Source organism: Anarhichas minor, unplaced genomic scaffold, assembly GCF_050575085.1.
Source record: "Anarhichas minor isolate MPS153535 unplaced genomic scaffold, ASM5057508v1 ptg000136l, whole genome shotgun sequence".
NCBI lineage: Eukaryota > Metazoa > Chordata > Actinopteri > Perciformes > Anarhichadidae > Anarhichas > Anarhichas minor.
In genome coordinates, this window is record NW_027466582.1 from 2,196,669 (window position 1) to 2,209,402 (window position 12,734).

The 12,734-nt window shown below is 45.0% G+C and overlaps 1 protein-coding gene across 2 annotated transcripts; it reads left to right on the top strand.

Annotated features, from left to right (window-relative positions):
* Nucleotides 1–36: 36 nt before the first annotated feature.
* clic5b (chloride intracellular channel 5b) lies at nt 37–12,202 on the top strand. 2 transcript variants are annotated; one of them, XM_076084382.1, is made up of 6 exons: nt 37–1,601; nt 8,876–8,985; nt 9,075–9,200; nt 9,772–9,878; nt 10,154–10,335; nt 10,641–12,202. In XM_076084382.1, exons 1-6 carry the CDS (start codon nt 1,002–1,004, stop codon nt 10,803–10,805), a joined length of 1,290 nt encoding a protein of 429 aa, XP_075940497.1. In that variant the 5' UTR covers nt 37–1,001; the 3' UTR covers nt 10,806–12,202. The 2 variants fall into 2 exon arrangements, with proteins under 2 accessions (XP_075940497.1, XP_075940498.1); XM_076084383.1 differs by lacking the exon at nt 37–1,601 and adding an exon at nt 5,644–6,212.
* The last annotated feature ends 532 nt before the right edge of the window (nt 12,203–12,734 follow it).

Sequence of the window (12,734 nt, forward strand, 5' to 3'; positions counted from 1 at the left end):
ATTCACAGGAAACAGGCCAAACAGTTCAAAAGATCTGATTCTGAAGGCTGAATAAAAGCATGTAAAAATAGTAATTGTATGGCATTAAAACTATTTTGGCGGAGAGAGCAGGGCTAGTTTAAAAAAACAAGGCCCTCAGCATTACAGTCTTTTGTTGAGAAAAAAATTCTCAAAAAGATATAACTGAATTATCAATAACTGAACAAGGCAAAGCAGAAATAATTGTAGAATAATGATTTACCCCAATTTGAACCTTTGTTTGAGAAATGATATGCACATTAGAGGTTGACTTCCAAATTGCCTAATTCTTTGACATACTACTAAATATAACTAGCAGTGGTCTGTTAAACAAATGGGTTCTAATTAAACTATCAATGAATAATAAATGGAGCACATACAACACACTGTTTAAAAATAAAATATAAATCTGGTGAAAAATAAAATGACCATCCTCCCTTCAGCAAAAGGAAAATACAGAACCTTCCCCATTCTGACCCCCTCCTCCCCCTCTAATAATTTCCACACAGCCCCTTAGAAATATTATTAGCATTAAAAATGTAAGTTGTAACAAACTAAACTAATGTGTCGCTTCAACCTAAGTGAACTAATCCATTCAAATCTTTAGCTGTGATTAATTACAAACTAAGAAACTTCTGTTCGCTTGAAGTATATTTCACAAAATTGAAAAATATAAATTATAATTATTTAAATTGTTCCAGCTTTGAGTAGATTAAGAGTGGGGGAAAAAATGTGTTCACTGCACTGAAGGGGTGTTGCATTTGAGCTGATGTGCCCTTGAAGGCCTCGGCTTTTGCATAAATCACTTGTTAACTTGCAGGATCAAAGGTCTCCTATGAGTTATCGCTGGAATTTGCCCGGACGCTCAGGACGCTCAGTCAGTTCAGAGGCAGGCGAGACCGTGTGCCACCACTTCAGCGCTCCAACACGTGAAAACCTCCAGGTCCACCAGAAGGAAAAAAACTACCCCAAAGCCAACAAACATGGACAACGCATATGACACAGTATGCGAGGGAAGCGCGCATGAAGAGAGCCGCGATGGAGCGGACAGCCCCAACCCAGAGCCCGCATACGAGAACCCAGGTGAGGCGAAGGAGCGGCTGTACCGCGAGGTGCAGGTCCACGTCGCTGCGGAGGGAGAGCGCAGCTCGCCGGACTACATGGACACCAGGGATAAGGACAAACGAAGCGGCTCGTCCTCGTCCTCTTCCTCTTCCTCTTCATCCAGCGACGACGAGGAGGCCAAAGCTGAGGAAGAGGCCAAAGCTGAGGAAGAGGTGAACGTGGAGCCGGAGCCAGCGGTGGAGGTCGAGGAAGTGAACGGCGAGGCGCGCGACGGATCCAGGCGCTCGTCGGCCTCCTCAGCATCCTCCGAGTCATTCGGAGACCCGTGCGACGACCCGCCGGTCCAGCCGAGGGTCCAGGAAGAAGATGACGGGATGCTGATGTCCTACACAAACCCCAGCACCACGCCGAAGGATTCCGTCGACTACAGCCTGAAAACTCTGGAGAATGTCACTCTGGATGAGAGCAGTGCTGCGCCGGCTGATCCCGGACAGCCGGACGTCTCTCTGTTCGTCAAGGTAAGACATGCACATGCAGACTCTCTGTGCAGGGTCGACCCAAATCATGCAACCCAGGTTTTTAGCTTCAGCATTATACTCACAGCATGAGGCATCCGACAAAACGCAGCTGCTGTAAAGTTCGTTTTTCCCTTTTATAAGTGATGAACTCGGTTCTATATCAGTTTTTCCAAAACGCTCCGTGAAGGCATCTTGTCTGTGAATCCCTCACTTGTGTATCCTCTTGTACAGCTCCTGATTGATTCTTTAGTGTTGGTTCCTCACAGAAATGTTTTACTGAGGCGGTAATACAGCTCACACTGTTACAGCTATAAGTTCCACATTCAAAATCTTAAAGTCAAACATTACAAAAGTGTATACTCAAAGTAACAAAAAAGTAAAAGTAAAAGTCGTCGGCGTAACATTCGTCGGCCAAGTCTGAGCCATAAACATGACTAATCACCACCCTGAGGTGAAAAAATTATGATAGTCATATAAAATAATCTGGAACAGTGGCTGATATGCGTAAGTCATTTCACAAAGATCCAGATCTTAATAAGTTTGATTCGCCAAGTAAGAAATTTAACTTTGTGGATTCCATTTGCAGGTCATATTAAGCACAAGAAAACATACAATAATTCAAACGTAAAGCAGGAATATTTAAAACGATGTAAAAAGCTATAACTATAAATAACATCAACTTATTCATAGCCACTGTATACACATTTACTTTTGAAGCCTAACCAGACGGTAACCTCTTCTGTAAAGTGAGGCCAATGTGGAAGTGCCTTAAAGCTGCATTCTCTCTACTGACCACCAGGGGGCGACTCCTCTGGTTGTATAGAAGTCTATGAGAAAATGACTCTACTTCTCTCTTGATTTATCACCTCAGTAAACATTGTAAACATGAGTTTATGGTCTCAATCTCTAGTTTCAAGTCATTAAGTATTGTTTCAGTAAGAAATGTCAGAAGCAGTGATCTCTTGTATCAGAAGCTTTGTCAGTGACTAATCTGGAGGCAGCCTGATGTAATAATTAACTCGTTTACTGTACGCACATAGAAACCAGGGGTGAACTCCATGCCTGAGCAAATCCCACTGTGTGTTTTGCTGCTTTTCTGATAGAGCTGGTCGGTGAGGTGTATCAGCACACCCAGGGGTCACTTTGCTGACTGGGCAACAGAGATTGAGAGTCAGTGGGCTGGGCTCGAGCAGCTCTGTCTGAGCTCACTAAAGGCCTCGTAATAGGGAACGACAGCCGTCTTTTTATGTGCTAAATCTTTAAATCGTCTCTGTATTATTGCAGTTCAGGCTGTGGTCGGATAGGAATGGGTGTATCCAATCAACGCAGATGAGTTGCAAACAAACAAAAGTGATTGCTACAATCTGAACTGGATGATGTTTTCTTGAAGCGATCCAAACATTCCTCCCATAATTGTGACAGGGACTGGGGCTTACTCCAGAAAGAGCATTAGCTTTAGCTCTGCCAAAGCCAACATTTCATGAATATCATATCTTCAGAACAACAATATTGAATGTCCATTGTTCTTTTTATAAAGTCATAAAGAAATCTTATTCTTCTGTCCTCGCAGACGATTTTCACCCGTTTTCTTGAGAAACATCGGTGGGATGTGGGATTAGAGAAACGCTATCTGGAGGTCGTTATATGACTATTATGACAAACACGGACCATAGTTCACCATGGAGGTGACAACACACTTGGCCCCTTCTCCACGTACCACCCCACCCTCTATCCTGTCCAACCCGTGGGACGGATTTCCCAACAGTTTCATCTTCAGCAATCGCCATAAACCAAACCGAGCTGCGCTATAAAAAATAGGGAGGGAGTAAGGGGGATTGTCTGTCGATGCAGAAACCCTCCGTGGCTCCTCCGCTGCCGACTGAGATAAAGCAGGTCGTTGCAGAATAGGCTACCACCACTTATAAGTGTTTTTTAATCTTTATAATATTGTAATACTGTGTGATAACAACTCCATTTAAGATAACAACTGAAAGAGGAAAGTTTCTTTGGCCGTATAATCATATTACTGGGGTTTGTTGTCACTGATTTATCATCTCACAATCAAGACAATGATGACACTGTATTGACCGTAGACGGTACGATATTGAGAAGACTGTCACATTTGGAAAGTGTCGACACAAAGTGGAGAGTTCAATCACTCCCTTCACTTTGGCTCTGGAAAGATACAAAATGTCAGTTACTGTTTGATGTTCAGGTGAATGATTAGCCCAACAAGTCAGTGATTGAGCTTCCTTTTGTCTCAAGAGGACACAAAAAACCCCAAGGACATTTCTTCTAAACCCTTAATGGTTGTATGATCATCAAGGATTTAGACATTTTGGGAAATACGCTTGAAATGACAACATTGATATCACCGTTGTATCTGTCCGGTGAATGTACAGCTACAGCCAGCAGCCTGTTAGCTTTCAGAAATGTGGAGCCAAAAAGTTGCAGTTTTACAAGGAGTTATGTGCCAGACTATGTCTTGGCCTTTGCACAGAGTCAGGTTAGCTGTTTTCCCCTGTCATTATGCTAAGCTAATTGGCTGCTGGCTGTAGCTGTGCATTTGAAGACCATACAGCGCATTCATTAAGTATTCACACCCCCGTCCCACATTTCCACATTGTGGATGCTAAAATAGTTTGAACCGTCGGTGGACAGACATTTCCAGGAAACTCCAGAGATCTTGGATTGGGTTCAAGTCCAGCGCTCTGCCTGGGCCACTCAAAAGGACATTTACATAAAGTCACTCATGCTTTGTCTCGGCTCTGTGCTTAAGGTCGTTGTCCTGTTGGAGGGCGGACCTTCAGCTTGATGCTGCCACCACCAGGCTACACCGTTGGGATGGTATTGCTCAGGTGATGAGTGGTGCCTTGTTGCTTAGAGTTCAGGCCAAACAGTTCAATCTCGGTTTCGTCAGACCAGAGAGTCTAGTTTCTCTGTCTGAGAATCATTAAGGTGCTTTAAGGAGAAGCTTCCGTCTGGACACTCGCCCTGATCGGTGGAGCCTTCCAGGGGACCGTTCTTACCATGAAGGGCCTTCTCTGACAGTTTGGCCAGGCGTGCAGCTCTATCAAGAGTCCTCGTTGTTCCAAACTTCTTCCATTTCAGAATTATGGAGGCCTTGAAAACCTTTGATGTTGCAGTTTTTTCTTTTTTGTAGCCTTCTCCAGATCTGTGCCTCTCCACAATCATGTCTCTGAGCTCTGAATGCGCCTCATGGCTTTGGTTCTTGCTCTTTTGTGTCAGCTGTGAGACCAGACCAGGTGTGTTCACTTTGTCATTGTGGTGATAACGAGTGTAGATTGATTGTTTTTGACAATTTCTCCAAATGTTGAACTGTTGTTTTGATAAACAGAAAATGAACTAAAGTCACATCAAATATAAGTTTTTATTTATTTGAGATCTGAATCTGAAAAGACAGTTCATTTTCATGTATTGTTTTCATTGTGTGGGTGCTGTGAGGCCTATTGAGACCCTAACTTTGATTAAGACCTCTACAGATAACACATTTAGAAAGAACTCAGCATGGTTCCTCAGAACCACTGATAATGAACTCCTCCATAGCAGCTCAGTAACTGGTCTGTGCTGCATGTTGGCATGTCAGCCAGGAGAGGGGGCTGCTCTATAAATAGAATACATTTTTAGAAACCAGCTGGAGCCTCTCTCTCTCTCTCTCTCTCTCTCTCTCTCTCTCTCTCTCTCTCTCTCTCTCTCTCTCTCTCTCTCTCTCTTCTTTCATCTGACTTTCAAACTTGCAGATGATGAGAGATTTTATTCATGTGTGAATCTCTCAGAACACTGCGCCCGTTCGAACAAAGTAAATAGTGTGGGCCCCGTCAATTTCTTCAGTGTGTGCTGATGAAAATGCTAGCTGTCAGACCTGCTTTATTTTTGTTGCCCTACTTAGGCCCTTTGCGTAAACGAACATCAATTCTGGCCTTAAAACCAAAGCCAAGCATCAATATTTCACAGATGAATCCTCTCCGGGTCTCCTGCTGGTGATCAGATGTAACCTGCCTCAATCAGCCAAACAAGTGAACATGCCACACATACCATTTATTCTTTATATAAAAAGAAAAACAAGAAAGTGAGGTGACCAGTTTAGACGAGACAGACAGGAGAGCAGGCGATGGTAGAGGTGTGTGTGTGTGTTGGAGGGGAGTTTGGTTGCAGCGGTGGGAAGAGAGGGATGGGGCTCCACCCCCCCGGGTTATAGACTGACACCTGTTCTCCACTTTGTGTCAGTGAGAGCCAGCTCTGCTCTCCATCTGGGTTCTAAATCAGAGCGCAGGGCTCTACCTGCCACCTGGACAGGACACAAACAAGGAAGACGGCCTTCGCAGGACCAAGAGGTGGTGGAGATCATCGAATCAGGGACTAGAAAACAAACACGGCTTCTTAAACGGATCACAGCAGCAGCAGAGATAATCTCACAGAAGATATCTTTTTTTTTTTTTTATGCATCTGTTTTTCTGGAGAATGTAGACCTTTCAAGGATAAGCAAAGGACTTTAGGTGAAATAAAAAAGAATCAAGGTGACAGCCAAAACCAGGCATCATGTCCACCAACAGTCAGGACAGAGACCCTGATATCGAGCTTTTTGTCAAGGTAAGACAGAGACTCGACTATGCTTACGGTATTTTAGTTTTATTGTAAGATAGAGACAATATATGAGCAGGACTTCAGTGCACGGCTGTGTGTTGTGGAAAGCTTGTGTAACTCAATAGTGGAGGTAGAGTTACAGTGGCGCTGGCACTCTATGGTGACCCAGGATTGTTGTGACAGTGATACTGAAGCTGCTTGCTGATAGTGGGCCGTTACTCCATATTACACTTTAAAAGGCAGTGCATGACAGGCTAATGCTCAGCAATTGAATCAGCCACTCTGCTCTTTTATATTCAAGTATCCCTGACATTTTTTTTTTTTTGTCGCTGATCAATAGACGCTCCAGATTATCTCCCGAAATAGAGCAAACATGTATACAAGTGCCGGTTTGGAAGTGCCGCCCTTCGGCAAACACAGCAGTGTTGTTTCGTTCTCCACCACAAGATGCACTGGAGGCCCAGTGGGAGATGTTAGAGGCAGATGAAAAATACCTGAGGCAGGTGAGGTGGAGGGAAGCAGGTGGAGGAGCTCATTGCTGGTGTGCTGCCTGGACGCACTGACCTGATTAGCTGGTGCGGAGGCCGCTCTCTGCCAAACCACCTCCTAGGAAACCGGTCGGCTGGGAAGTCTGCCGACACCTCGGCTTGTATTGCCATTAACAACATTGTTTCAGTACATCAAACTCTTATTTCTAGAAAGGGAAACGCTGTAACTATAGATAATTAGTGTTCTGTCTTACAGGTAGAAAGCTGTCACTCCTGGCAGACTCATAGCTTTCATGAAGTGCTTTAGAAAAGAAAATGGCAAGATGATTACGCTGAAGCTGATCTACCACCTGCGCCCTAACCCAGCCATAGTAAAGTACACATGTATGTGTATGCACTGGATGGATCATGTGATAACATTGCCTCCAGTGGACCCCTCTCATCGTCGGCTCCCGCTCCTTGTGCCCACAGGCACAGTTGTGTGTGACAGCTTTTGTCCCCCGGTGTTCTAGATGTCGATTGGCCATTATCAGCGGCTGTGTATTGTGTTACCGCTGAGCCGAGCCATAACAATGCACGGACAGGAGCGTCACATGCGCCCAGGCTGCACGACAGCCCTGGGCATCAATGGCTGGTTGTGCATACAGTTGGCTCAGCTACTTTCAGACTGACAGCTGTGTGTTCTGGTGTTTGCGAGGAGCAGTGTAGGCTGCCGCTGGGCACATGAACTCAACGGCCAAATTGTTTCTGTTGTTTATCTTTCATCACTGGTGCTGCTTCCAAGTCAATCATTTAATGTCATTTGTGTTGTTACCCACATCAAATATAGAAATTACGGCACTGCACATGAATAAATTCTTGTTTCTTGAATAGTTTAATTTCCGAATCATTGATGTATTAAACGAAGGAAACTTTCTACGCAGGCAGATCTCTGTTGAGCTCGAGGTCATTGCACTTATTTTGCAGCGTGTTGTGGACCTCACTGTGACTCCAGACCTACAGGTCTGACCCTGCAGTCGGTGCCCCGTCGGCCAGTGAACCAGGTGATGGAATCACTATGTATAATTCAGCTGGGCCATGCGGGTCAGGTGTCACTGCTGATGCTCTGCTGTGTATCCATACATGCCGACACACGATCTCGCCACATGTTTCATGAGTAAACGACGGAGAGGCAACCTTTTGAATCCTATTGTGTTATTTGCACGCTTTATTTAAAGGATTTAAACATTCTGGATTCATGGATGAACTTATTTCGAAACCAATTCGGACAAATATGTTGTAGTCAAGACCCCCTAAACCAAGACCCAGTGGACTTGCAGACTGGAAGAGACGGGGATTGAATCGCCAATCTTTCAATTGGAAGGTGACCTGCTCTACCTCTGAGCCACGGCTGTTCCAAGAGCAAGATGAAGACTTTGAGGAGTTGAGACCACGTCAGTTTAGTGATATCCCCACAGTTGCAGTCCTGAAATAAAATCCAGAGTCCCCTTTGTCTTGGCCGATTCCGAGACCTTCATAAAGTGATCTTGAGACCAGTCTCGAGGCCAAGGCCGATCTCAAGTACTACAGTGCTGGACACCAGTATACTCACCATATAGTACACATAAAACAATACTGAGTGTACTTTTGGTTTGACTCTGTCCTTTGTATTTAAGGGGATTTAAGGGTGACGTATTTATGTGCGTTTGCGTAGTGTTTTTCCTGAACGACCTTACTGGTCAAATATAAAGCAAAGATAACAATCAGTTAAATTCAATATGTATTTAATTGTTAGTAGCAAGGTTGTCAACCTTGTGACCAACGACCGAAAGCTGGTGTAGCATGTAGGGGGAACTACATTCATTATCGATTCATTTGATGATTAGTTTCTCGATTAAATCGTGAATGAACGGATCCTAAAACGGTGCAAAAAAATGTCCGTCACGGTTTCCTTGTCATCAGATGTCTTGTTTTGTCCAAACCAACACTCCCAAATCCAAGAAGAACCTATTTACTACAATGTAATGTAACGTTTTAGAGCCTGGCACCATCAAATGATTATTTTTCTGTTCGTCACCTAATCGGTTATTCACCAAATCGATGCAGCTCTGATGTCAGAAATGTGCTGACTCAACTCTTTGGCTATGTTTCCACTATGAGTGACTTGTCTGACTTGTTTTCTGTCGTCTTGTTTGCGTGCAGGCCGGCAACGACGGGGAAAGCATCGGCAACTGTCCCTTCTCTCAGCGCCTCTTCATGATCCTCTGGCTCAAAGGAGTCGTGTTCAACGTCACCACCGTCGACCTCAAAAGGTCAGGATGTGTTAGGATGTATGCAACGCAAGCTTCCAGCGAAGACAAAACACCACACACCAGTTCTATCTCTGTGTTTCTCTCTGCAGGAAGCCGGCAGATCTGCACAACCTGGCTCCGGGGACACACCCTCCTTTCCTGACCTTCAACGGAGAAGTGAAGACCGACATCAACAAGATCGAGGAGTTCCTGGAGGAAACGCTCTGTCCTCCAAAGTAATTCAGCTGGAAGGTTTTACAGCTCGTAGTTTACGGTATCGCTGACTACACACGCGCTGATTTATTTCACTTCAGCGACACTGCTGAAAGGACAGGAAACGTTTTAAGCCCAATAAAAGTGAATTTGTGCTGTATTTGATGCAGGCCGATGTTAACTGATATCGCTCTGTTGTTGTTTATGGCTGTGGTAAATCTTTTGTGAATGAGTATGTATGTGTCTCAAACTATAAGTGCTTTATTGTGCTGCAGCTTTTGTGTTATTTACGAAAAATGGGTTTTTGTTATTTTCATTGCCATGAAGAAGAGAAAAAAAATGAGCCAGTGTGCGAGCAGTTGCAGAGAAAACCGTCAGATCAACTTAATCTTTCTGTTACTGCCTGTAAAGTTTCGTGCATTATAAATGGGCCTTAGTGTGAGAGCGCTTAAGGGGCGGCCGGCCAACTCGGTGTGTGTGTAACATGCTTATAGTCTGAGCTGAGCCCCAGTCCAGGTGTTAATGCAATCCAGATGGTTTTGTTCTGCCTGCGTCTCTGACTGCCCCCCCCCCCCCCCCCCCCCGTCTGCTCAGGTATCCCAAACTAGCCGCCAAGCAGAGGGAGTCGAACACAGCTGGAAACGACATCTTCGCCAAGTTCTCAGCCTACATCAAGAACACCAAACCAGAGGCCAACGCCGGTGGGCTGCTCATTTTGTGCCATTTACACTCACAGACGCACACACAGTCACATGCAACAGAAAAAAGGAATATATGACAGCTGTTATTAAATTCCTCCACTAGGTAGTAGCAGAGTCCAGTATTTGAGACTTTTTGCTGTGCTGCCACCTAGTGAGATTATCACCACACACACACACACACACACACACACACACACACACACACACACACACACACACACACACACACACACACACAGAGGTATTGTACTTATGTGTGTGACTTGTGTGCTTAGTTCTAGAGAAAGGTTTGACCAAGGCCCTGAAGAAGCTGGATGGCTACCTGAACAGCACCTTGCCGGATGAGATCGATGCCGACAGCATGGAGGAGGAGAAGGGCTCCAACCGATGCTTCCTCGATGGCAGCGAGCTCACTCTTGCAGACTGCAACCTGCTGCCTAAACTGCACATAGTCAAGGTAAAGACGGGAGTGTACCTTGGTGATCCCCGATACCTCTTGCACCACCTGCAGGTCTACAACCAGATACCAGCTCAACTAATGACATTCCCATCAGCCTCTGTCAGCTGCACTTTGTGTTTGGCGCTAATTAGCAAAACGGTTGCATGCTGGGAAACATTGCGCAATTAAAAATAAGATATATATATATATTATTGCACATAAACTGATGGTACACTTATAAGACTGGATTTAAAATGTCTGACAAAATAAATCAAGTCTGTCTCCAGTTCACATTGAAGTGACAGCTTTTCCTTCTCTCACAGGTGGTTGCTAAGAAGTACCGCAACTACGACATCCCCTCTGACATGTCGGGGGTGTGGCGGTACCTGAAGAACGCCTACACGCACGATGAATTCACTAACACCTGCGCCGCTGACTCCGAGATCGAGGCCGCCTACAAGGACGTGGCGAGGAGACTGGCCAAGTAACTCGCCAACCGACCCGAGCTGAAACAAGATAAACTAGTAACACAACACAAAAAATATACACACATGTGACTGTCCTTTTTGAGTCTTCTTTCGTGGCATTTTCAGGAACCAGGAATATTTTTTGTCGTGTCAGACGTTGCAGATGTCTGTGTTTTAGGGTGGCTGACAGGCCTGCTGCTTTACAGCTCGATACGGTGTTGCAATGGCAGAAACAGACGCGCCAAAGCCGAAGTGGAGCGGACGATAAATCAGGCACATTTTAACGCAATTCACAGGTTTTCAGACCACATTCAAAGTTCGCTGCTGTGAAACGTCTGACACGACACTCTCACTCAAACGATTGTGTCAGTCTGTTATTTATTTCTCACAACACAAAGCTTCTCTTTCATACGTCCTCCAACGGTCCGCACGGCCAAACATTTTTACAAGCTGCTGATGTCAGGGTCGTTCTCTTTATTTATTCCTAAGCCCACAGAAGTCTAGTCTGACTCCAGTGTTTATTATCACGCTTTGGCTCCCGGGGGGGAGACACCTTGATCCATCTATGATTGATGATTGGCGCTAATTGTTTCGCTTAATGTGCCTGTTGCGATCCGCAGATTTCATTTTGATTGCCACTACTGTAGGTGTGGCTGTATTTGTTTTGTTTCCTTGAGCTTGTACGCATCTTGAGCTTCACTCCCGCTCCTGAAAGATTGATTTGAAAGAAAGATTGATTTTAATAGGTAAAGATGAAATGCTTGATGATTTAGCTGATGAGGATATTGATAGCTTAGAACAAAGCTTGTTTCTGATTCGTTTGCATGCATCAATCTGTTTAAAATTGCAATATTTAAGAGCTTATTTTTAAGACATGAAAAACCCTCAACTAATGTGCCTTTATTTGGAATAATCAAAAATCCATGCCAATGTCACTGACGGACTCATTCTGATAAAAAAAGAAAATGTATTGCAGCCAGAGCATTTGTTCTGCCTCTAGCTATTAGTGTTCAGTACAGGTATTGATTTTGTCTAAAGTTACACATGATATTATGAACGGAGAGAGTATTTATTTTGCGGCCCCAATCAGGCCTGATTAGGTAGAGCCATTAGTGCTGCGATGGGAAGCGCCTTCCGGGGCCAGGTCGACGACGGTCAGGAGCCCTGCCCTCCAGCCCCTCATCAAAGAGACATTTCCTCCGCTCTGAGGAGCCTATCAACATCCACGGGGCTAAAGTTCAAAAAGTCTCATTGTCCACGCAGTGGTGGATGGAAATTTGTCTTGGGGCTTATCGTCTTTGGCCCGGCGTCAGGCTGCAACTACAGCGAGACTTCCTTGAAGAGCCTTGTGTGGTTTGGACAAAACATACAATATGAAATCGGAGCATGATGACTGAGAGGCCTTGCTCATTGCGAAGCTCCACAAATAAAATAATATTTTCACAGATCTGCTTCTGCCTTTTCTTTTTTTCGCGTTCCCAGCTAGGTGATCAATCAACACTGATACATTGCAGGCCATCGTGAAGCGATAGCGAAGGAGCCGGTGGAGACCTGGATCGCGGTCCTGAAAAGGGTTAAGTGTGCCTGACTGAGTTGATCAAATCCAGTGGTGCAGGTCTGGTTCTCCATCCATAACAGAGAGAGAGAAGGAAGGATAGAGGGAGGGAGAGAGAGAGAGAGAGAGAGAGAGTGATGACCGTTGACAGGCTTAAATAGAGGCTTCCATGCCAGGGATCAAACGCCATCCCTCTTCTCCACTCTCTCATTAAGACGGAAAACCCGAGCGCCGCCATCCGATCCGTCTCCATTTTTCCTCAAAGGAGTCTAACTTGAAAGATCTGCGCCTGTCGGATTTACAATGGTGGGCGAGTGGTGTTTACCGAGACGCGGCCTTGCCAGAAACAACAGTCAAAGAAAAATAAATGGAGCCTGCCTAGTGTTTCCACAGGA

Coding starts and splice junctions, on each gene's coding strand:
- clic5b (XM_076084382.1), top strand. CDS start 1,002: ATGGACAACGCATATGACACAGTATGCGAGGGAAGCGCGCATGAAGAG. Junction 8,986..9,074: donor ACCACCGTCGACCTCAAAAG/GTCAGGATGTGT, acceptor TTCTCTCTGCAG/GAAGCCGGCAGATCTGCACA. Junction 9,879..10,153: donor CAAACCAGAGGCCAACGCCG/GTGGGCTGCTCA, acceptor TTGTGTGCTTAG/TTCTAGAGAAAGGTTTGACC.